Genomic DNA, 25,957 nt, shown 5'->3' with positions numbered 1-25,957 from the left:
TTGCCACAGCAATACTTTGCTTCAAGTTCCTGTTAATCTTTAAACAGCTTTCTTGGTACATGTTCCATTAAGATCCTGTAGGTTTATTTTTGATCTATATAAAAAAATCAGAAGGAAAAACAAACTCAATTATGTTTTGTGATAGATTTCTATGTTCTGTTGGCTGGTAGCTCACAGGATGCTATTAAGACAAGATAAGGCTGTTCCCTTCTTACCTATTGTGGATCATGTGGCTTTTGACCAAATGCCCTGCAGCTAAGGCAGCCATTAGAGATAATTCTCCTGCCATTACTGTTGCACAAACAATTTTGGCAAGCTGACGAGCATTTTCCCCGGGGATGTCTGCACTGGCTCCCTGGACACCAAGCATCTGTAGCAAGAGGAAACAATATTATGCTTTTAGCAACAGGCACAAATACATTCCATGCATAAATGGTGCAATTCATGCCACCTGACAAGGAACAAGTCTTTCAAAATGTAGAAAATATGAAGTGTAATAATAAAGACTTCGACAGTTCAGTTAATAGTTGTATGAATATGGAGTTTCAGGTTCCCTGCAACTTCAGAAAGAAGATCAGGTAACAGGACTGGGAAAGACTACTGCATGACAACCATGGAAAAGTGCTGCTAATTAGAACAGACAATACTGGGCTAAATGGCCAATGGTTAGCACCACCTAGGTAAGTGGCTTCATATCACCAGGGATATAGTTTTAGACTGGGTATGTATTGCACGCTATCTGGTATACTGTCAAAAAGACTCTCAGCACTCCTACTGGGTACTGATGGAAAATGACAAGCATTCTTCACATCAGTATATTTAATTCTCAACATTGGCTCATCTGTGGTTACTTAAACTCAGAGACTGAAGCCACGGATTGGAATGACAGATCTTTCTTCTGGGAGATCCAGATTCAAATCCCCACTCTGACAGGGGAGCTCACTTGGTGACTTTGGGCCAGTCGGCCTAACCTACCTCAGAGGATCGTTGTGAGGGTAAAATGGAGGACAGGAGAATGATGTAAGCTGCTTTGGGTCCCCATTGAAAAAAAATGTGGGGTATACATGTAGATGAATAATAAATAAATATAGCTGGAGATGGGGAGCAGATAAAAGTAGGCTGGCTGGTGGGTGGGAAAGAGAAAAGGAAGCAGGGAAAGAAGAGAGGGCATGGGACTGCCAGGAGGAGGGAAAGGAAATAGTGTGGGGAGGGGGATACAGGAGAAAGTGAGGTGCTCCCTGCAAATCCACCCTGAACTGGGCCAGAGTGTGGCTGGGGAAAGAGTGGGAAAGCTGAGGACAAGGGGCAGATAAAGGTAGGTTGGTTGATGGGTGGGAAGCAGAAAAAAGGGGGTTTTCAGGGCAGGGAAAGAGGAAATAGTGGGGGGGGAGAGAAAATGAGATGGCCCATGCAAGGCCTTGTGGGTCCCCCACTTGTATCGTTTTAAATGCAGTCATGCAGGAGTCAGGCAGACATCTGTTGTTTTACCCTACAGGAACACATTAGCATTTGTCTTAGCTATATGCCTCAGATAAATAATATCGGAAAACAATAGAGGAGAGGCAGGCAGAATGGAATAAACCCAGCTGCTGAAGAATGGGGCCATAAACAGACAATTATACCAAGCCACAGTATATTACAGAAGTGGGAAGGGTTATTCTGTTTCATCACACCTGCAAACAAGCCTGCTGTGGTAACAGGGTGGTTCCTCCGCCCACAGTCCCAATTTCTATAGAAGGCATCGTACAACTGATATACAGATCTTCATTGGTAGGACCCGTCGCCTCCATCAGTGTGATGCAGTTTGAGCTGCCGACGTTCTGTGCTGCATCCTAGAATCAGTACAGAGATGTATTTTAACATGTTTTCAAAGAAGGTGTTATCTATGTTTACACACTCCCCCATCCCCCATCGAACATACCTGTCCACATGCAATATAGATAGCTGTGACAATGTTCGCTGCATGAGCGTTGTAGCCACCTATGCTCCCAGCCATTGCAGAGCCAACCAAATTCTTGTTTATGTTGACCTCAACCATGGCTTCTGTAGTGGTCTTCAGTACCTAGAACACGAATAAGATTTTGATATGTGATTCATGAGGTGAAGTAGTAATTCTGCGTTGCTCAAGAACAACTCCATTCACCTTTCAAATAAGTGTGAACATAAAGAAGGGGCTTGTTGCTGGAATATATGCAACGACAACTGTATCAGAGGCCAGAACTCTAGCGTACAAGAGCAGACAGGGAAAAGACCTACTAACTGACGGACTAAACAGTATGGGTCAAATTACATACTGTAAAACAATAACAGCAGATGCTCTGAACACATAGGGATGATGCCACATGCTGGACATAACAGCAAAAATTGTGCCATCGGCCTCAAAAATCTGCTGGAGGGTATAACAGGCACAGAGGATTTTTTCCCCTGAAATTGATGGCAATGTCTAGTCACTTAGTCATACTGGTTTAATATATTTCTAGGAGCCCTGTGGCGCAGAGCGGTAAGCTGCAGTACTGCAGTCCAAGCTCTGCTCATGACCTGAGTTCGATCCCTTCTATCCTTCCGAGGTCGGTAAAATGAGGACCCAGCTTGCTGGGGGCAAAGGGAAGATGACTGGGGAAGGCACTGGCAAACCACCCCATAAAACAAAAGTCTGCCTAGTAAACGTCGGGAGGTGATGTCACCCCATGGGTCAGGAATGACCCGGTGCTTGCACAGGGGACCTTTACCTTTTTAAAGAAAAGAGCAAACAAGATACAATGCAATCCAGGAATAACCCGAGTAATTTCCCAAAAGAATTAAATTTAAATATCTCATTATGAAATTGCTTATGGCAGCTAGAATAATCTCAGTACAGTACTGGAAACAAAGCACATCACGCAACAGAGATGTATGTAACATTTGGTGCATTACACTCCTGGACAAAAACTGCATACAAGATTTAAGTGGGAAAGGAAACCATTTCCCCCAGAAAGATTTATTAAAAGTTTGCAACAGTCTATTCTGTACTGGAACAAAAGCAAACAGGATAATGTAGGAAATGATGTTTTGCACTGTATATAGAAATGGGGAAATTCATATTGGGGAGGTGCTGTGGCTCAGTGGAAGAGTCGTTGCTTTGGATGCAGAAAGTCCTAGGTTCAATCCCCGGCATCTCCAGTTCAAAGGACGCTGCCAGTCTGAGTAGACAATACTGACAATGGTCTGATTCAGCATAAGGCAGCTTCATGTGTGTTCATGTGAATATTACTGTATCAATTAACCAAGAATTCATGATATTATTGTATTCTGTAGCCTTTTAAAGTATTCCATATATCAAATTGGGATGGAAAAGGTAACATTTTTAAGTTTAAATGCTTGAATGCATAAATTTTTGCTTCAAAAAAGGAGACACTGGGGGGGGGTCTACTTCTCCTCCAACTCTTACTCTTTATTGCCATCTTCATTCTGTTTGCATTACTGGCATTTAACTATGATGATTTTGTGAAAGAACTCATACATCTGGGATGTATCTGCTACCACAGACCAGATCCCAGTGTACCTTGAGCTAGTCGAGTGTCCCACAACAGAATCTGGTTTCAGTGGCATCAGTCAGTGTATTTCAAAATTCTCTGAGCATGTTGCAAACACCCAAAATTTAGACATACTTTCACATCAGATGAAATGTGTTAATCCCTAAGGTGCTACTGGACTCAAATGCAGCTATCCCTAGATCAAGGTTTCTTTTAAAAAAAATCTTATAGGGTATTTTTTGTGCCCCATGTATGGTTCCACTACTTTGAGACAAAATACACCCCAACTGCAAAAACCAATAGTTTCACTGTAGAACTGTTTTATGCCCCAGGCACTTTTTTGATTTCAGAAAGAAAGTGACACGTGTGTTTATTAATTTGTCTGACGGCAGGTAAAACTTTGCAGGTTTGCCTAAATGGACGCCATATAAAGATCTGTGCATAGGTGCCTCTCGTACAGCCTGTTGCCAACGTGACATGAAACTAACTTCTGCTTAGTGAAAGAAATCTTGAAATCCTGAATTTAGGGATTCAGTGTTAGGAGGGAATCTTGTGCTGCCCTGGAACTAGACTGTGAGTGAATCTCTCTGGCAACAGAAACCATATGTTAAGAAAAATATGGAATGTGCAATAAAATAAAAGGGGAACCACAAATATTTAAGAAGTGAACTCAGCGTAACTAATCAACACACATTCACTCATACGTCGGAACCTTACCTCTCTTACAACCTTGGTGGGAATGATGGCTTCACAGACAACGGACTTCCCCCTTCCCTCTATCCAGTTAACAGCAGCTGGCTTTTTATCTGTGCAGTAGTTACCACTAATAGCTAGGATATGGAGGTCAGGAAACTCTTCTTGAAGCCTTACAAGTGCCTTCTCAGTACCCTATTTGAGAAAACAAGTTTTTAAAAATACAGCTCCAGCATCTTACTGTACTGACGGATCTCTTTCTAAAAGAACACAATGGGAAATGGGTAGCAGAGAAAGACTTTTATATTATACTCTGCTGGACCTTAACTTTTATACAGAAGCATCATTATAACTGCCTATAACTGCAACGACCAGTAACATCATTTTATGACAGTATTTGCCTATAAGCAGTTTGTGGATGGAATGTTCTGTCAATTGTTGTATTTGATAGGATTCATAGCCAGTACTACCCTACCCAACAGGACTGAATTCTGGTAAAAATTTCTTGTGAATATTGACCCATATTGGTCTCTGGAGCAAATAAAATGGAGGCACAGGAGAGGACTAATTCCTTTTGTAGGGAATATGAAAGAGTATTAAGAACATAAGAAAGGCCCTGCTGGATCAGACCAAGGCCCATCAAGTCCAGAAGTCTGTTCACACAGTGGCCAACCAGGTGCCTCCAGGAAGCCACAAACAAGACGAGTGCAGCAGCACCATCCTGCCTGTGTTCCACCGCACCCAAAATAATAGACATGCTCCTCTGATACTAGAGAGAATAGGTATGCAGCATGACTAGTATCCATTCTAACTAACAGCCATGAATACCCCTCTCCTCCATGAATATGTCCACTCCCCTCTTAAAGCCCTCCAAGCTGGCAGCCATCACCACATCCTGGGGCAGGGAGTTCCACAATTTAACTATGCGTTGTGTGAAAAAATACTTCCTTTTATCTGTTTTGAATCTCTCACCCTCCAGCTTTAGCAGATGACCCCGTGTTCTAGTATTATGGGAGAGGGAGAAAAATGTCTCCCTGTCCACTCTCTCCAAACCATGCATAATTTTATAGACCTCTATCATGTCTCCCCTCAGCCGACTTCTTTCCAAGCTAAACAGCCCTAAGCGTCTTCACCGCTCCCCATAGGACAGTTGCTCTAGTCCCCTAATCATTTTGGTTGCTCTTTTCTGCACCTTCTCAAGCTCTGTAATATCCTTTTTTAGGTGTGGTGACCAGAACTGTACACAGTATTCCAAGTGTGGTCTCACCATAGATTTGTACAAGGGCAGTATGATATCAGCAGTTTTATTCTCTATTCCTCGTCTAATTATGGCCAGCATGGAATTTGCCTTTTTTACAGCAGCTGCACACTGGGTTGACACCTTCATTGAGCTATCCACTACCACCCCAAGATCCCTTTCTTGGTCTGTTGCTGCCAGCACAGATCCCATCAGTGTATATGTGATTCCTACACTCTGCTTCCTATTTTTCAGCCAGCTCTCAATCCATAAGAGGACTTGTCCTCTTATCCCGTGACTATGAAGTTTGCTTAGCAGTCTTTGGTGGGGGACTTTGTCAAAAGCTTTTTGGAAATCCAAATACACAATATCCACAGGCTCATTCCTGTCCACATGCTTATTGACGCTTTCAAAAAACTCTAATAGGTTAGTGAGACAGGACCTACCCTTACAGAAGCCATGTTGGGTTTTGCCCAGCAGACCTTGCCCTTCTATATGCTTGACAATTCTATCTTTAATAATGCTTTCCACCAATTTACCCGGAACAGACGTTAAGCTAACTGGCCTGTAATTTCCTGGGTTCCCCCTGGAACCTTTTTTATAAATGGGTGTTACATTGGCCATTCTCCAGTCCTCTGGTACAGAGGCTGATCGAAGGGACATATTACATATCTTTGTTAGAAGTTCAGCAATTTCCCATTTGAGTTCTTGAAGAACTCTAGGATGAATACCGTCTGGTCCCTGTGACTTGTTAGTTTGCAGTTTGTCTAGAAGTTCTAGGACTTCCTGCCTTGTTACCACTATTTGCCTCAGTTCCTCATTTTCCCCTCTCCAAAATCTCTGTCGGGAGAAGGAATCTGCCCTGTATCTTCAACAGTGAAGACAGATGAGAAGAATTCATTTAGTTTTTCAGCAAAGTTTTTCTTCTTTCAAGCATCTATCTAGAAAGGGTAAAGTAATCAAAAGAGGACCTACTTAATTTTCCTTCCAAGAGAACTGTCTTGCTCCATTTTTTAAATGGGGAATGGAATAAAACATGAAATAATTTGCTTCAGAGAACTGAGTCTATATTCTAGTATCTCAGAGGCATCTCATGAAACTGGACTCAAAACTACTTTTTAAGTTTGTGTGTAAACTTAAGTCACACAAATGTGAACACACATGCATGTGAGAAAACTCTGTCCCTCTCTTAACCTCATTTTAAAACCAATGTTGTCTAAATGCCCACAGGAAATTCCAGAGCTTACTTTCGAAATCATGTTCATTCCCATCGCATCACCGGTTCTAGCCTGGAAGCGAATGTAAAGGTTGCGGCCAGCCAAACTGATATGTAGTCTCTGTAGACGAGCAAACCTATGAAAAAGGATTTTAATTGAATTTAGGCTCTTTGGGTTTCTGTTTGGTGCCCTGCCTCTGAATGCTTTTCAGCCAAAATGTCAACAACCCTCCACCCCAAAAACCCACTTTCTACTACTAACCTGCTTGTGCTATTAAATGCCTCTTTGACTATCGTAAACCCTTCTGGCGTTTCAAGCCACGCCTTCACTTCTGCACACTGGCAGGCGGTGGGCAGTCGTACAATTGGCCCTCGCGTCATTCCGTCCGCCAGAACGCGGCTGCTGGCACCACCACCGAGCTGCGCAAAAAACACACAAAAAAGATTTTGGAATGGACAACCTAAATAAACTTCTCAGAGTGAAGCACTAACTGCAAGTCCTACTGACCCCACTGCTGCGATTGATACTTACACATATTGCTCTGCACCCTCTGTTTGTGCTGGCCACTAGACAGCCCTCTGTGGTTGCCATTGGAACTTGAAACTCTTTCTTGTCCAGAAGAAGGGGCCCGGCTACTCCGACGGGGACCGGCATGTACCCAATCACATTTTCACAGCAGGCACCCATTACCTTCAGAAATAAGCACGTGCCTATTAGGAGTAGCCTCACCACTATTTTATACTTAAAAATGTATCTTCATGACAGCTAACTCAGTGCCATTTCTTTCAGTATATTAGAAAAGATAACAAATGTGTGACTTTGGTTTAGAGTAACTTGGTATGAAGACCAATTCATTCTCCTGCTCCTCTTATTAAACTCAACTGCCAAATAATATGCCAAGAAGAGTTAAAAAGTTATTATAAACAAGTTATAAATCTTCAGATGTTAGAACAGTATGAAAACTTTCTTGGCTCCTGTCCCTAGAACGAGATATTCTCTCCTCCAGAAGGTACAGCCCTTATTAACAAGCTTTCTGGAAGAGTTTCAAGATCTTTTTTTCCCCCTGAAAGGCCCGACAGTAGTTGAGGATGTAATTGTCCTGTCTGAAGTTTTAAATCTGAACCGATTTCATGGATGGAGTTGGCTTTTTAAATTTAAGTGTATCTTTTGTTTTTTTATTGCAAGTTGCTTTGTGCATTTTATTTGAATAAATGGAATATCAATTTTCTAAAATGAATTATATAATTTTCTCTAGTCTCTTGACAAATGGTATAGCAAAATTTAAGCAAATTTTCCTTTAAGGGTGACCACTATACAAGTAGGTCTAAGGGAATTATGGAGGAGAGAAATAGTTCCTTCCAATATTCTCAGTTCACTCCTATGGGCATCTCCCTTGCAACCACTGCTTTTCTGATCACAGCAGCAATTTAACCAGCTTGGCATACATGTCAGAATGTTGGACTAAGATCTGGAGGCCCAGGTCCACATCCACAGTCATGCCATGGAAGCTTGCTGGGTGAACTTGGGCCAGTCACTCACCCTTAACCTAAGCTACCTCACAAGGTTGTGGTGAGGATAAAATTGAGGAGGGGAGAACGATATATGCCAGCCTGAGCTCCTTGAAGGGCAAGATAAAAATCTACTGAATAAACACAACAATAGTAGTGGGGCATGGCAAAGAAACCTAGGTAGAAGATAATTGGCTGCCTGGCATAGCCACAACCTGTCTGTTAATCATAGTAAAATAAGTCATGGGAAGAAACCCCTTAATATAAAAAGTATAAAAACCTTATCGGTTTCTACCAAATCAAGGCTCAGGAGCATTTTGGTATGCCTCCTATCTCAACAGGAAAGCAAACCTAGCACTGAACTAAGCAACATGAGAAACATTATTGTAGATATACTCCGAAATCAGTATTTGCTCCCTGCACTATGTATCTGAAGTGCTTATACCATTTCAGGCTCATGATATTAGGAGTTGACAAGACAGTTTTAGGACAAACTTCATCTGACAATTTGATGCTTTATACAACCTTGTAGCAATGAAGTTTTGAGTCAGCACCCACAATGGAAAAATGGTGGCTCATTCAGTAGAACTGTGAATGAGTTTTTAATGAGACACACACATTTGTGCAATGAGTTAAAACTTTAAAGGAAGAATGCACTTGCATTTTTCAACCCAACCTGTATGTTATATAAGCGCAATGGAGCAGACCAATTATATATAAAACTGAAGTGCACAGTCACTTTGAACGTTCAGGAGAAAAGCTAGAAACAGAAAAGAAACACCATAGCCTGCTAAAACTAAAGAGCAACCAAACCACCAAGGCAACACCCATTATCATTAACTGCACTAAATGCTCACCATTAACTACTAGATCTAATTCTTTGCTACAAACCTATTAACTGCCATAGATGAGTGAACTCAGTTAAACATTCATTTGAATCAAAAACTTTTTTTCCACTTTAGGAATCCTGTGTTCAAAAAAGTTTGCACATTTAGCACACTTGAACTCACCAAAGAATAATTATAGTTCTTGTAAGGAAGATACCGTAGAGAAGAAGGTTCAGGAAGCTTCTGAGATAACATTTGCCTACGAATGGAGACCCCACGTTCTTGAGTTTCCATCAGAGTTTCTAGTTTGTATGCAGGAATATGTTTTGCTTTGACCAAGCTAATGACTTCAGCATCAGTAAGGAGCTTTGCACCCATCTATGAGAAGATAAATTTGTTACATTATTATATTATTTAGGGGTTGTCACTCTACCCAAATGGCATTTTGAGAAGTTACACAACAATAAACCAACATTACAATGAAGCAAAACAAAAAAGTTAACACCTATTAAATTAATAGGCTCGTTAGCATCTCCAATGTTATCTGTAATATTTACAATTTTAAGGAATGATAGAGGCCACTGAAAACTAAAACTATTCACTCGCCAGCAAAAACAGCTAGGGAAGAAGTCTGGCAGTCTTTCTAGGGTCAACGGAATTCCACACTGAAGGGCCTTTAGAAGGAGACTGATTCTTTACCAAGTTAAATCTGTAAGGGCAAAGACAGAACCTAGATCACAACTTCGAGATTTACAAGGATGGGAAAGCACATTGTATACCTATCCTCCATATTTATTTATTTTCATGCCTGCACATCTGGAATCTTCTAGAGCAGGGCTATCAAACTTATTTGTTACGAGGGCTGGATATGACATAAATGTCACTTGGTCGGGCCGGGTCATGCCTCGCCTGCCCAGATCAGGAGCGGGGGTGAGGGGGATTGATGCCTGAGCTGGTGAGCCTGCAGCGGGTTCACCAGCCAGATGGAAAGTGTGTGGGGGGTGGCTGCCTCGGTTGGCAGGCCCACAGCGGGGCTCGCCAGCCCAGATTGGGACTGGGGGAGGTGGCTGCCATGGCTGGATCACAGGTCGGATAAGAGCTCTCAAGGGGCCAGATCTGGCCCACAAGCCTTATGTTTGACACTCCTGTTCTATAGCTTTTATGCACGAGTTCTGGCCCATTCCTAGGCAGAGGGTCCCAGTGCCCACACTTAGAAGAGCTTCCTGTTCAGTTCTTACCTAGAATAATACAGAACACCTAATATAACAGTTTCAGGAAAAGAGGGTAGATAGTACAACAGCATAGATGACCTGTTGTTTTTCTTTGGCAGGTACTGCCAAAGGCTGTATCCAAGGCTAGTCAGGCCAATATGGAGAGCAGGATGCAGGTCACTTCCCTGAATTATTGTTTTGACTGTTATATTGACGAATGTTCTTGTACAAAAGGAATTGGGACGGTAAGCATATAGAGGGAGTCAGCCTATCTACAGGACCAGGAAGGCATCTGTTAGGCAGTGTTAACCTCTAAGTAACTTGTGAGACTTGACTGGTAAAGCAAACATGCTTCTGGCCACCTCCAGCAACTGCAAACTGGCTTAAGGAAAGTCCATTTCCATGACCACCTGCACCCCACTTCTCCCTACTGACTGAATCCATTCACGTGCACCTGAGACGTGTCTCTTGATTGGTGTTATGTGAGACAGTATGCATCTTTCCCATACACGGCTCCTGAGATGGCGAAGTATTCTGGAGTCCTGAGCCATCCTATTTGCGTAAATATAATTTGTAACCACCTGAACGACTCTGCCCTTGCAGGAAGGGAAGGAAAGCACGTAGCGATTTTATAAATGGTCAGAATTGATATGAGCTGCAATCAAGGCCAGCACTGGTGGATGCTCCACCTGCCAGTCGACACCCCACCCTCAATTAGAGGCATCCATAGAAAGGATTCATTGTGACATGAGGGTTGGGCAGTGGAACTCCTTGTAGCGGACTGTAGAAATGTATCCTCCATAAGAATGGGGACAAGAGGCATACACGGTACCTTGGACTGGGGATCTTAAAAGAGGCAGGATATGAGCTAAAGCTATTAGGGTCATTCTGAGTTTGCAGAATAGGATAGCAAAGGTTAACTGCCATTCTCAGTCCCACAATAGCTGAATCTGGAAGACTATATGACAATGATGACAGAGAAACGAGGTTGTGAGGCAAATGAGAACATCATCCCTATCAGTATGTAAAAACCCTTTATCATGCGCCTATAAGCTGAATGTACCTTGTAGGATATTGATGAGATTTGGTTGTGTTTAGTTACTGGCTTGTATCTGAAATAAGGTGGAGCAAGAAGCATACAGGGAAAAGTAGTGAGTGGCGGCAGTCCCACACCTAAAAGCCAACAGCCAATGCAGGGGAAGGTAAGCCTTTTCTGAAAAGCTACTACGGCCATGTACTTTGTACAGATTATGGAGAGTGGATAGCCAAAAGGGAAGGACCTTGTATTAGTAGTGAGCAGTCATGTTTTAACACTGAGCCTACGGGCACTGAGTAGAAATGGAAGGCGTGAAGATGAACGTTGGAACATTGGGCACCAGCTACAGAAGCAGATCATCCTCTTGAGGACTGACTCCTCAGTGATCAGGATCAAATGGCTTCTCAGATTCAAAGGGAGGATCATGCATAGCTTCTAGGACAGATCTTCCAAAAATGGAGACATTACTTGTATATCTGAGGACTGATCTCATTTTGATGTGGGCCTCCTGGATACCAGGTTTAAGTGCTGAATCCTCTCCAGGAACAGTTGCACAAGCAGTTCCAATACCTGAGGAAGCAGCTGTTACGGGGGTTGGGGGGTGCATGCCTTGTGAGGCCTGAAGTGTTTGTGACATTACAGATGGAACTGTAAGTTGTTCACCTGTCACTTTTGTTTTAGGTGCTTTAAATTAATATTTGTCCTTTTTTCTTTTTCCTAGGTCCTGCAGGGGAATGAGCTCAAATGATCTACTCTGAACACCCAGGTTCCAGGTTTGGTTATTGCTCTGAGGCAAAAGATCCAGCATCCAAAGGGCCAGAAGTCGAACACAATATTCTAGGTACAGATGCTGAACAGATTGGTCTGGCAGTGGCAAGAGCCGAAGAGAACTAATCCATCACATCTGATGCCAATATAATACTCTCTCAAAGAGCCATTCTAAGGCAGGTAAATTGGTTATGATGTTTGGTATGTTGCCGACAAGTGAGAACAGAATTAAACTTCACCAGGACAGAAGAGGCAGCAGCCACAGCAGCCTGCGGAAGGAATGCTGCCTCCATTTGCCATTTGGATGCCTCCATGGTACAAGCACTTTTTAAAGGTGGTTTGCTGCAATACAGATGGGCGGACCAGCTGCAGAGGTGAAAAACTCAGCCACAAGACAGTGAAGTAGAAAAACTTAACAGAAAAAAAAAGGAATTTTTACTAGCTCCAACTGGGCAGAGTAGGAACAGTTTGCAGCAGTACTGATGTGGGGAATGAAAGGGAACTGAGCAGAAAAGCGTGGCTCCATATTCAGAGCGCAGGTGCTGGTGCCCGCCGCTTACAGTAGGTGGAGCTGGTGTCTAAAATCTTAACCCTGGGAGATTCTAAATTGGTGCTCTGCACAGGTGTGACACTTCAAAGTACGATTGTAGAGAACACAAAAAACAGATATTTTTAAAAAGATCTCACGGATTTTGGGAAGGGTGGGAGACTTGTGTACTATAACAGTTTGTGTATATTATATATAGTATATTTTCAGTAAAAACCACTTTGTGTTACCTGTATCTCAACTCTGATGAAGTTGTACACCGCAATCTTTTCATTTGGAATTAAATTAAATCAACTGCAACAAGGGTTTTTTGTTTTTTTTAACTCACCCACTAAGAATTTCAGCTTAACATTAACTAACATGGACTGGAAAAACAGGTAACATTTCCTGAGATTAGGCTGCAAATAATAAAACATAGGGCAGCTACTGAAAGACTTTTTTGCAAATAACCAATGCATAAAGTTTCTAAACAATGTAAAGCACTAGATGCCTGCATAAGTCTCTTTCCTTACCTCATTATTTTGAAGTATGTGGAGACATTCTTCGACAGACCGTGACTCTTTAGGCAGTTCAGTTTCAGGTTCTATTCTCTTCCTAACTGAGGAAGTTTCTGTGGGGGCACAATTGCCAACCACAAACGTGGCCTTAGTTGATGACTCTGGTAGGAGAGGGTTTATGGCTTCATCTGCATAACATTAACCACAATTAGAATTGGAGAAATACAACCTTTTTTTCTTTCTCCCTAACCTCTAGAACGTTTTAAAATTATGATTACAATTAAAAACATCACAGAGTTGTTACCTTTTTGCTCTTTGGCAACTGGAACCTCGTCGAATTGTCTGGGTTTTGGATTATGTTTTAGAGGTAAAGACAGTTTTCTGCAGCAGTTTTCAGGAATATTTTTCTGGATCACTAAAGGGGATGTTATAGGGTTCTTCAACGATAGTGTGGATTCCATTTCCGTCTGCTCAAAGAAGATGTATTTGACAGCAAGCAGAAGAGCTAAGCCAAGTGTAATTACTTGCTCAATGTCCATACTGGCCATTCTAAATAGATTAAAGTCAGAGGGAAATCACTCATTACAGTACTTTAGCTTACACTGCCTTAATAAAGATCTAGGGTAGTTAAGCCAAGGAAAAATGCAATTTTTAGTTTTTTTACCTTCCCCCCCTTCACTGCAAGTATTTTGCAAAACCACAATGCTATGCAAAATATCAGAATTATAATAGTGTTCTAAATTAGTAATCATATTACTGTGTCATGCAAAACTGTGTTCTTTCCGACAGCGTAACAAGTTATCACAGAAACATAAGACTGGAAACAATTTTATTAAATTATTTTCCAGATAAACCAAAGGATATTTGAGTTCTGTTTCTCCATATACTAACGGTTGCTAGAACAAATCTTGCATTATTATACCATCAAATTACATAAACTGGGGTTACGCAAAAATATAAAATGAAATCTAACAGAAATAATTTATGACAAATGCAATGGAGTGCATTAGCAACACCATACAAGCATACCTGGAAAGGTAGAACTGCCACAGAGAAACATTAGGCTCAATTCTCTTAGGCGCAGTTTCATCCAGTCCCATCGAAATTTCTACTGTGCTGTTCTGAGCAGATGGTTCTGCTATCCATCGACTATGAGCATGTACAAGAACCAAACCTAGAGACTTAAATTTTAAACAAACATTGTAATTAGTTTGCTCATCCAGTAATATGAATCATTATCTGAAGTACTGCACATGTAAAAAATGAAGCTAAGCACAACACTAAAAATGGTAGATACCACTTCATTGTTACTTTCAACATACAGTAATCTTTTACTCTCATAACAAGATCTGTGTTCAGGTTATTTATTCTTTTTTGTCTGTCTGCAATTCACACAATTTTTTTAGGCTATTCTTAAACAACTCTCTTAGCTAGAGCAATAGAAACATTCTGCTATTGACAGTATAAGCTAAGAGTAGCGAATGGAGGAGTTCGCTAGAATTTTTTAACATGTCAGGCTTTGAGCTAAGTGGTCCTGTTACTTTTCTCTTTTTGACCTGTATTCCACACTTGGGCCGATTTGGTTATGCTCTGCATTTCCTGTGTTTGTGTGTTAAATGCCGTCAAGTTGCTTCCAACTCATGGCAACCCTATGAATCAATGTCCTCCAAAATGTCCTATCTTTGACAGCTTTGCTCAGATCGTGCAAATTGAGGGCTGTGGCTTCCTTTATTGAGTCAATCCATCTCTTGTTAGGTCTTCCTCTTTTCCTGCTACCCTTTTCCTTCTGAATTTCCTACACTTGGGTCAATCTCAGTCATTCTTGACTGACGGTAACTGCCATTTTTGTTGTAACAAAAGAAAAAACCTCTACCATGATCATTTTGACTCTCTGAGTTACAGGATTCGGTTTGTTTTCTTCCTCTTCCAGAACACGAGCAAAGTGACTAAGCTGCCATATGGGACGGCCTTCACGACTTTCCCGTGAAAGCTGCAGAAACAAAAATTAGATTTATTCAGTGACATCTCCCAAAGCTCTCTTGCTCCGCCATCATATTAAAAGCTAAATAGCATTCCTTAGAATATCAGGTAAATATTTCAAAATGGAAACTATAAGTAAACATTCTAGTGCAACTGGTTTTCAACTCTCTTGACCATTCTACAATGTTGATTTATACATAGGGAAATGTATAAAAAGGTGGTTTCATGAGCTGTCCAGAGGCTTTCCCCCTCTTTTTTCTTGTTATCAAGTCACAGCAGACTTATGGCAACCCTGTAGAGTTGTGAAGGCAAGAGACATGTGGAGGTGGTTTGCCACTGACTGCCTCCATCATGACCCTGGTATTCCTTGAGGTCTTCCATCCAAATACTAGCCAGAGTCAGCTCAGAGTCTTAAGAAGGCCAATTCTCTCCTCCTGCTTTCCCTTCTTTAATTGACATTCTGCTACTGTCAACAATCCATGCTGGCTGGAACATATTTATCTCTAATGAGGCCGGGTTTTTTTGGGGTCACATTTTTTTGGGGTACAAAGTCACATTTTGCTGCATACCTAGAAAGTCCCACAAGAATGCAGTTACCCCTTCTTTTATCTGTGTGCAGCCACATTGTATTCCTTTCATTATATACACAAGCCACCTCAGTTCACTTTTGGATAGAGTGATTCTACTGGAAGCCAGGATTACTAGTATACAGGTCAATCTGACAACTCTGCAGATGGAGTGAATTGGAAGATGAAGATCTCGGACACCTTCACCTTCCCAATGAAATCACACATACCTCCCAAAAGCCACTCCTGAGTCAAGGGCTTCTTTGGGACTGCATAAGGTGAAGCAAAAGCTTCCACAAAGCTCGGGGGCTTCTGACTCTCTCTTTCTGCTGCAGTCCCACCATGCTGCATCCCATACTGTTGCCAAGGATCTCCTGATCCTCAAAGGGCTGTGGCGGCAGTGGGGGGAGCACAATGGGGACTGAACTGAGAAAGGAAAAATGGCAAAGATCTGCTCTGCCAACTTACTCCATTTGCAGAATGGCTTAATCCAATCCAGGTTGCTCGTAATAAAATAAAGCATACGCATTAGCCATGATGGGAAACAAGCCAGTGGAAGTTCTCCCACACACAAGCATCACTGAAACAAATAAGAGCAGCACCCGGGTACACGTCATCCACAGCTTCCATTCATTTTAATGGGGACTAACAAGAATAATTTCCCACTGGACTACACATGGACCAAGAATTATGTTGAAATGATCTCACCTCCAAAACCAAGGACACACAAGCAGGAAAGAAGGTCATGAAAACAAAGTAGTTGGCGAGAACAGAGAGACAACCAAAACAGCACATGATTTCAAGCTGTCTCACTCCTGTTAGGGAAACAAAAATTGAACGGTTAGAATCACAAACATGCGCCATTGCAAAAGTCATATGAATACAGCTAAATACAGGAATACAGGAAAAGAATAGTGTGTGTGTTTGTTCTGCTGTAAGTCACTTTGGAGATTATTTGACTGAATAGTAATAAAATAAATACATAACTGATAATATATACACACCCATCATTTTAAAATTTGTCTGTAATTACTAAGGAAAAGAAAGGGAAAGGCTTTTTGTCATTGAATTAATACTGGCTTGCCAAATACTGTGACGGCACATCCATAGAAGATCATTAGATTAATTTGTGTCATGACAGGTGTGTGCGTGCGTGTTAAGTAGTGTACATGACAGGCACAAGATCTTAACTACGCAAGAGGTTTTGCATAAATAACATTTAAACATGCACATAAAATGCAAGAAAGGCTCTTTCAAAAAAACTCTGCCTAGCTTAACTATCTTACGTATGGTGGTACAAGAGAGTAAGAAAAAGCCTGGCATCAGTGTGTTATGGGCAGAGAAGGGAAGGGGGGGCGGAAATCAAACCATATTCTTGTCCAGCATTTTCAAAAGCAGCCAGCCAATGTTCGTAGAAGTTCAGAAATGGGGTATAAAGACTGGACTCAGTAACTGGGAATCAGAGCTCTCTATGGACACTTCACTGAGTTGCCATGCTTACGTTAACTGCTCAAAAAAACCCCAGGATCTTTTCCCCTTCCTTATTTTAAAGCAAATGATTTTGGTGAATGTCTAATTGACAAATCAAAATCTTCTTAGATAAAATGAAGGTACTTTGGCAGATTGAGCTTACTGCTGGCATGGGGACATAACAGATCAACAAAAGGAGGGGCCGTGGCTCAGTGGTAGAGCATCTGCTTGGCACACAGAAGGTCCCAGGCTCAATTGCCGGCATCTCCAGTTAAAGGGACTAGGCAAGTAGGTGATGTGCAAGACCTCTACCTGAGACCCTGGAGAGCTGCTGCCGGTCTGAGTAGACAATACTGACTTCGATGGACCAAGTATAAGGCAGTATAATGGACCAAGTATAAGGCAGCTTCATGTGTTCAAAGGGACAGAGTGAAAAAAATGAGTACTTTTAAGAGAATACTAGGAATTTGAGGATTTGGGTACAATTCTATTTCCCTTTCCCACTAGATTTAAAAATCAAGGCACTAAATGGCCTACAAATGGGGTGAAGCAGGAGAATGCAGGCTGTAGCATCAGGCCAGGAAACATCTGCCCTGGTGCTTCTCAGCGTAGGTCACCCACTGGCTATTTGTCATGGACAGATGGTAGGGGGGACTACAAGAAAGCAGCACTCCATGATCTCCCCTCCCATGACAGTGCTGTGGGTCTCCCTGCCAACGCCTCCTCGGATGAGGAAGAGACGAAGGACACCGGCCCCAGCCCTCGAGTGCCACAGGAAGATCCACTGGACAAGGCAGAGACTCCATCAGATGCAGAGGGGGAGTCTTAGGCCAAAGTGAGCATGCCACACCCTCTGAAGTTGAAGTAGAAGCATTGCAGCCACCAGCCTCCCCACCCACCCCTGGGTCACCAGAGCCCTTGGAAAGCCGGACAAGGCTGGCCTGGAGGGAGGCACAGGAACAGCACCATTGTGCACAGTTGGCAACACAGCACCGGTCAACCTCAGCCTGTGAGCTTGAGTCACCACAGAATCAGGGCCGTCATCCACATAGGCTGCCCGGCCATTGATGAGTAGCACCTGTCTGTGAATGACTCAGCAGGTTGAGGAGCTGCACCTGTTCCTGATCAGGGTTTCCCTGATAAAAGCAGCCAGAGAAGGGTGAACCAGCATGGAAGCAACGTGTCCACAACCCTTGTGTACCTGCTGTTGCTCTGCTCCTTAGAACTGTGTGCTTGACCTTTAGACTTTGTTGCTTGGATTTGCCTCTGACCTGGGACTGGGACCTGGCTTGTGCTTTCTGGATTTGCCCTCCTGTCTTGGTACTTGAACTCCTAACTACTTGTGTGCTGACCCTGGACTGTGCCTTGGGCTATGCTTACTGCCTGTTGCCCCAGGTGTCTGCTTGAACTCAGACAGCATGGAGTAAAATCATGAACCCCTTCTTGAGTCCTCAAAGGAGCATCCCTACTGCAGCAAAACTCAAACAGCACTAAACAAAGCCAGCCCGGGGGGTGGGGGCAAATACATAAAGGGCTTCCAGTTCAATCAGATAGCAAAAGTCATAACACAGATTGCTGTTCATAATAAATTGTCAAGATTCTGAAACTTACAGCTAAATTCTTGTTCAAAGAACTGAACGCACTCAAACTTACCAGACATTGTACCAACACCAATGACAAGACACTCAACGAGAGCATCAAGTGTGAATGTAGGGCCCAGAATTGCCATTCCACGTGAAATGTTGTCTCTCACTTCATCCTACCAAACAAGCAAACAAAAATACAGATATCCAGATGAATAGCGGAGACAGAGAATAGCCATCTAAACTGACGGAGAGAGTAAAAAGACTTAAAAAACCTAAAACCTGTATGTGCTCACTTAGCATTAGATGACCTAAGGGCAGATACTGCAAGCACCTGTTTTGAAGAGGGAAGGTACATAACTCTTAATCATTTTGAGCTTAAAATATGCATGGCCATAGTCCCAGATAGACATGAAACTTCCTTTCTTGATTATCCTAAGGATTTATTTAATCATCCTTTGTTCTGATGCAAGAGTTATTGTTGCAGCTGACATTAATAGCCCACACAAATGCTATAAACCTGTGTGTGCAACAACATGCAAGCTCTAATGTTACAAGGGACTCACAAAACCTTGTTTGGGTATTATACCTTAGTTTAGAATTGCATTTTCTAGGAAAGAAACAAACCACAATTTGTTAGTGCTTGAATTAGATGTCACAAACTGCATTTTCTTTCAAACTATGAAATTACATGCAAGAGGGAAGAGTGCAAGTTTTAGGGCTTCATGGTATCTGAATTTAACCACTTTTAGCTTGTATTGTATACATTTCTGTATTACCACCTGGAAACAATTGTTACAAATAACTGTTTCTAGTTGGCATTATGAATGTTGCAGTTGTTAAAGCTAAAACAGAATTACAGTAACTCACAATCTGTCATTTTCATATAAAATGATCTTCAGCTAAGTCAGTGGTTCTCAACCTTTTTGGAGTCGTGACCCCCTTTTACAATTGCCAAGTAACCTGCGACCCCCACCACATTTGCATAATAAAGTCATAAATGACATTTGCATAATAAAGCCATAAATGACATTTTCAATAGGATAAAGAAAACAATACAAATAGATTTTTCAGAATATAATTCCAACGTAATATTTAATTAACTGATTTCATTAATTAATTAATTAATATTTAATGTGATGGTTGTGCTTGCATCTGGGTAACCAGCTTCAAAATTCGTGGCTGAGTGTTTGTTAAAGCCAACCTCATGTCATCCTCAACATTTAGTCTGCTTCTTGTCTTTGAGCAAATAAATATGTAGTATTGCCAACCTCCTGGTGGGGAGATCTTCCAGAATTACAACTGATTTCTAGATGCCATAGATCAGCTCCCCTGGAGAGTGTACTCTATGATATTATACCCCACTGGGCTCCTTCCCCTCCCCAAACCCTGCCCTCCCTAGGCTCCACCCCCCAAAATATGCAAGAATTCCTCAACCTGGAATTGGCAACCCTAGGGATCAGGGTATGGAAAGAAAAAGGCAAGCTCAGAGCAGGAGAGAAGCAGGCAGGGATGGTATAGAAGAGTGTTTTGATATGAAGAAGCGTTGAAAATCCACTCTCGCAGAGATATGTAGAGGCAAATGGAATTAAAACTCGAAAGGCGAGCATGGTGACATTTTTATGCTTTGGGCTGGTTTTACCTGATTATATTAGGGCAGGGGTGGGGAACCTTTTACCTGCCAAGGGCCATTTGCACATTTATAACATCATTCGAGGGCCATACCGGGCATTGATCTCCCGGAATGGGGGGGGGGGAAGAGGCTAGGGTTGCCAGGTCTCCAGCCACCACCTAGAGGTTTGCAAACCTAGGAGAGGCTATGCAGGGGAGGGAGAGAAGGAAAGAAGGGAAGGAAGGAAGGAAGGAAAAGAAGGAAAGAAATGAAAGAAAAAAGGAAGGAAGGAAAGGAAGGAAAGAAAAAGGAAGGAAGAAAGAAAAGGAAGGAAGAAAAGGAAGGAAGAAAGGAAGGAAGAAAGGAAGGAAGAAAGGAAGGAAGAAAGGAAGGAAGAAAGGAAGGAAGAAAGGAAGGAAGAAAGGAAGGAAGAAAGGAAGGAAGAAAGGAAGAAAAGGAAAGGGAAAAAAGGAAAGAAGGAAAGGAAGTAAGAAAGGAAAGAAGGGAAGGAAGGAAAGAAAGAAGGGAAAAAAGAAAAAAAGGAAGGAAAGAGAGGGAGTGAGGCTCCCCACACACACACACTCGCCAGCGGCCCGGGGATCTCGAGCACACACACACGTACACGGGGAGGGCTGGGGGACACCCTGCGGCCGCAGCACAGCAAGCGCTACGGCCAGGAAATGGAGCACGAGGAGGGCGGGGGGGGGGCACCCTCCGGCAGCCTCAAGGGGGACCGCCCTCTTCTCCTCGGAGACCTGAACGGGCCGAGCCAGGGGAGCTTCCTCGGCCTCCCACATATCCCGCCGCGTCATCCGACCAACAGAGAGGCGAGGCGAGGCACCGGAGAGAGAGAGGCGAGGAATCGGCTGACCAACAGCCGGAAGGAGCCGGGCTGCAGAGACGCGCCGCCTCGCCGCCACACACCAGCTGTAGCCCCGTCGCCCAGCTGAGAGGCTGGCGGGCCTGCCCTGGGCTGCGAGGCTACAGCTGGTGTGTGGCGCTGCGCCGCCGCGTCTCTGCAGCCCGGCTCCTTCCGGCTGTTGGTCGGCTGGTTCCTCGCCTCTCTCTCTCCGGTTCCTCGCCTCGCCTCTCTGTCGGCCGGCCGGTTCCTCGCCTCTCTCCTTCCGGCTGTCGGTCGGCCGGTTCCTTGCCGGGATGGGGACTGTCCCAGGACAGTGGCGGCGACCCCCCAGAAAACATGTCGCGACCCCCTTGGGGGTCCCGACCCACAGGTTGAGAACCACTGAGCTAAGTGGACTGATTTAAATCATGGCCATTTAAAAATCTGTGACCAACCCCTAACATCCGCCAGCCAAGGATTTAAATCAAGCTTTCTATTATGTAACTCACATGCTTTTTGAAGAAGCTGTATACCAATGGACTGACGACGATTAAGCCACATTGATCTACAATGAAACAATCCCTCTGTGCTACTTAAAAGTATTTTGGCTGGAGAGGGCGGGGTAGAAATGTAATAAATAAATAAATGTCAGGATCATCCATCATTTAGCCTACGGGCCTTTTGCAATTCAGAATTAAATCTGATTAGAGGCAAGGGAAACAATTTGAAATCAATGTATTTATTTCTGTTTGCGCAAACACAAAGCCATTGAAGGTTAAGGCTGCGATCCCTTGCACACGCAGAAAGGAATTCCATTAGCCTTTGATAGGCTTATCCACCATAAATGCAATTAATCCCTTGTAAAGCCATTTAAGTCAGTTGCCCTTAGCACAAGGCGGCAAATTCAATACATGTTAATTGTGGACAGTATTTTCTTTGGTCAGAGAGCAAGTACAGACCACTGGTTACAGTGTTGGACCAGGAAGACGCGCACTGAAATTTCCACTCAGCCAGAACTGTAGTGTGAATAAGAGTGAGAATCATTACCTGCTTGAAAGCAAAGGCAAGATAAGAACAGAATGAATGAAATCTCCTCTAGTCAATTTCACTGAGCAACCTCGAATTCAGGTGTTACTAAAACATCCTCAAAAAAATTTCCTTAGCAGAAAAGGAGCACCTGCAAGATGCAAGTCTACTTTATCTGTAAGTTAATTTGTTAAAAAGAGCCCTTCTAATTCTATGCTCTAAAATTCTGTTTTTGTGCTATAGAAATGGAAAGACTGGCTTACCTGTGAATTGGAACTGAGCGCAAATTTGGCTAACGCACTGGCTCTGGAGAGGTCAATCAGAAGCAAGAAAAATGGCAAAGCTTCACTGAAAAAAAATGTAAAAAGTATATAGACTTTAAACTACACATACAAAACTGGAAAATGCATATTGGGAGACTGTTTATTATTTAGGACCAAACAATTCACACCAGAAGTAGCTGTGCTTTAGCTTTTAGACTTAAACATGTATAAAACACATCTCTGGGAAGCTTCTGTGGACTGGATACATTCCTTTGGCACACTTGATCTCCCATCTGTTTGTTGAATAGATGAGGGTATGGAATTCAGAGTGGCACAATTTCCCTTTTTTGGGGATGAGGGACTCCTTATTTGTACACTGGAATCATTAGAAGATTTCCCAGGTCTAGATCAGGGCACTTGACAGCAATGAGAAACATGAAGTGAAAGTACATCAGGGGATGATGTCATATGGGGGGGTCACCAATTTGAAAGTGGCATGAGAGTGGCTCATTCATAACTTTCAGTCGCAGAAGTACCTGATATTAGCCTGCCTGAACTCAGAGATTTCCATATGGCATCCTCCTGTGGGAACCTGAGGTCAGGTTGGCTGCAACCTACTGGAAGCTTGGAAACTTTTCAGCCACTGCTCTTTGATTGTGGAATTCCCTCCTCCTGGAGATGAGAGTGCTACTGTCCCTGCTGACCCTCCAGATTAAACTAGACCTTTCTTTTCTAAGAGTTCTCTGAATCAGATTGATATTGAGATGGTATTGAGGTTTATCCTCCTGTGTTGTTTAGCTATTTTTAATGTTATTCTATATTGTTCGTTTTAACTTTGGCTGTTACCGCACTAGGTATTCCCAGCGATGCATCAAGAGTTTGAAAACGTTATAAAAAATACTGTTCGCACTTTCTATGTATTCCCACTGATGTATTAAGAGTTTGAAAACGTTATAAATACTGTTCGCACTTTGTTTGGCCCCTTTAGCTGTGAAGATGTCTTCCAACCATTTATAAGCCGTGGTATCCAAAAACCCTTTTAAAGCGATGTTTTTTATAAAATTTTCAAACTCTTAATACATCCCTGGGAATACTAAGTGCGGTAACCCCCAGTGTTGTGAACTGCCTTGAGAACCTTCAGGGGGAAAGGTAGGTTAAAAACATATCAAACAAAAAAGGCAAAATTATTCCCAAGTGGTTTTGTGGGTATGCCCCTGCTTTGCTGCATCCCACCCATCCAGAACTTCAGAACTGGAATAGTGGGCTATGCTGTACCCATTTAGCTGAACTGCCCCTAAGCAACTGAACCCATATTGTCTAGAACATTAGAATAAGTACGTACTTCAAACCTGTCAATTCCTTATCAAGGAAATGAATCACCACTGTACTGAAGACAAAACTTGAGAAGATTGTGAAGAGTCCAGCAATACCTATATAAATGATATGTAAAAGAAAGGCATTGAACAGAATGCTTACTAAAGGGATGTACTAACCTAAATTATTATTTTTTGCAGCGAACCTATATTCATAAGATCCTCATAACCAAGAGCCACCCTGATTTGCTTCACACTATGTACTGGATGGACAGGATGAACACAGGGACTGTTATATTTGGTTGGCTGCATCTATCATTCTGCTTTTTATTTTACCATTTCCGTGGAAGTATTCATGTACTACTCTTATCTTCCAACAACCTGGTATAATAGCAGTTGGGACAGAAATGCCGACATTTCCCTCAAGCAGCAATTGCTTGAATACTTTACCCTCTCTTAGCAATTCAAGCCTAGCTTCTCAATACTGGCTAGGAACCCAATCCATATTCTGTCCCCAACCAGAATACGGCCATCTGCCAGAACTGAGAGACAGATGCTTCTTCCATCATGAAAACTCAGACGCTTCCAGAAGCTCTGTAAAAATGTACTGAAACTATGGCTTCAAGCCAAAGGTCTGTGGGTACTGCTGCCTCCTGGATCAAGGCTGAGCACACATCTTCAAAGAGATGGTGTCAGCTTATACTATACTGATCAACTGTTTTTGGCATGTGAATGTGTACACGCGTCTGTGTAACTCAACCCCTTCCCAAAACAGATGGGCAATGCTGTGAGAGCTGCTGGATTTTGTTTAAGGTAAAAGGTAAGGGTCCCCTGTGCAAGCACCAGGTCATTCCTGACCCATGGGGTGACGTCACATCCCGATGTTTCCTAGGCAGACTTTGTTTACGGGGTGGTTTGCCAGTGCCTTCCCCAGTCATCTTCCCTTTACCCCCAAGCAAGCTGGGTACTCATTATGCCGACCTCGGATGGATGGAAGGCTGAGTCAACCTTGAGCCGGCTACCTGGAACCAACTCAGGTTGTGAGCAGAGCTTGGACTGCAGTACTGCAGCTTACCACTCTGCACCACAGGGCTCCTGGATTCTGTTTAGCAGTACATTAATAGACCCAATCCAGCAACCTTTTGCACGTACTGGTCTCAAGTTTGAATGATTTACAGACAAAATGTTGTTTTCCTGCATGGTTGGCCATTGCGGATTCAAAACACATGTGTTTGGGAGTCAATTCTTTGCCTACATTCACCGATTCTTACTGGTATGTAGAAATCACTATATAAAAATCAAGATACTTTACCCAAAATATATTTTGATCCAAGCTGTCGCAGGTTTTGAAACTGGAAGTATATATAAAGGATTGCTATACAGCGTGTGATTGTCAGGATTATGATATCACTGCTCAAAACATCCTGCAAGGGAGAAACATATTTACATTTCAGAATGGAAGTAGTGTTACTCTATTCTAGCAAAATAAAAAGGTGTCTTGCAGCACTGGAAAGAACAATTGAATGGTTGTGCCATAAGCCGTTGAGAATTTCAGCCCATCAGATTTGATGAAAGGGACCCAATAAACCAGAGAAATTTGCTTACTTGCTTTATTTTCATTCTACTTGCTCACATGAGAGTGGTCCAGACCATGAGCTACTTTCCTTCTGTCCACTAGGAGGCAAACGCTTTGGAGAAGAAAAACTGACCAGGGCTGGACTGTAAAGTCCCTCCCCCCTTTCACTATGAGAACTATAAGCTATTCCTCTAAAGTCTAGGCAAACTGAGTGTGTACTGCACCACTGTCAGGCAAAAAAAGCAGAATTCATCAGGTAAGCAAATTCTATGTTCTCCCTATTTGTTGTGTTCCAGTGGACTAAACCATGGGGCACTGTATAGATATATCACCCGTTTTCAAGTACATGCTAATTGTTTTGAGTCTGACTTATTTTGTCCACAATTAATATGCTATTACCACAACTCACCCAAGAAAATAAATTTCAGATAACACAATTATGTAGATAAGAAATTGCAGTAATACATTTAACTTCTTACTTCTTCAAGTTTGGGGCATTCATAATTCCAGCCGCAGATCTTATCATTACCAGTGAACATCTTCATGGACATCATGCAGATGGTAAGAGTTACAGTTCCCACAATGACCTCCCAAGGATGAGAGGCCACAAAAAGCCCATGCACTCGGAAGAGACTGGACAGCATTTTCAAACTTGTATCTGCAAATCTAGGACT

At 42.6% G+C, this 25,957-nt stretch overlaps 1 protein-coding gene across 1 annotated transcript; it reads right to left on the bottom strand.

The window, feature by feature from the left end:
- HMGCR (3-hydroxy-3-methylglutaryl-CoA reductase) lies at window positions 1-25,957 on the bottom strand. Its single transcript, XM_056848415.1, has 19 exons — window positions 25,763-25,957; window positions 25,020-25,131; window positions 23,737-23,824; window positions 22,395-22,479; window positions 18,723-18,828; window positions 16,308-16,414; window positions 14,927-15,043; window positions 14,083-14,234; window positions 13,358-13,602; window positions 13,069-13,241; window positions 9,178-9,372; window positions 7,191-7,349; window positions 6,921-7,078; window positions 6,690-6,795; window positions 4,230-4,400; window positions 1,922-2,062; window positions 1,674-1,832; window positions 216-370; window positions 1-94 (listed from the first exon to the last, which is right to left on the bottom strand). The coding sequence occupies exons 1-19, from the start codon at window positions 25,925-25,927 to the stop codon at window positions 40-42; spliced, it is 2,649 nt and encodes an 882-aa protein (XP_056704393.1). The 5' UTR covers window positions 25,928-25,957; the 3' UTR covers window positions 1-39.

This window comes from Euleptes europaea, chromosome 4 (assembly GCF_029931775.1).
Source record: "Euleptes europaea isolate rEulEur1 chromosome 4, rEulEur1.hap1, whole genome shotgun sequence".
Taxonomy (NCBI): Eukaryota; Metazoa; Chordata; class Lepidosauria; order Squamata; family Sphaerodactylidae; genus Euleptes; species Euleptes europaea.
Note: the sequence above shows the minus strand (reverse complement) of the source record. Positions and strands in the feature narration are given on the sequence as shown.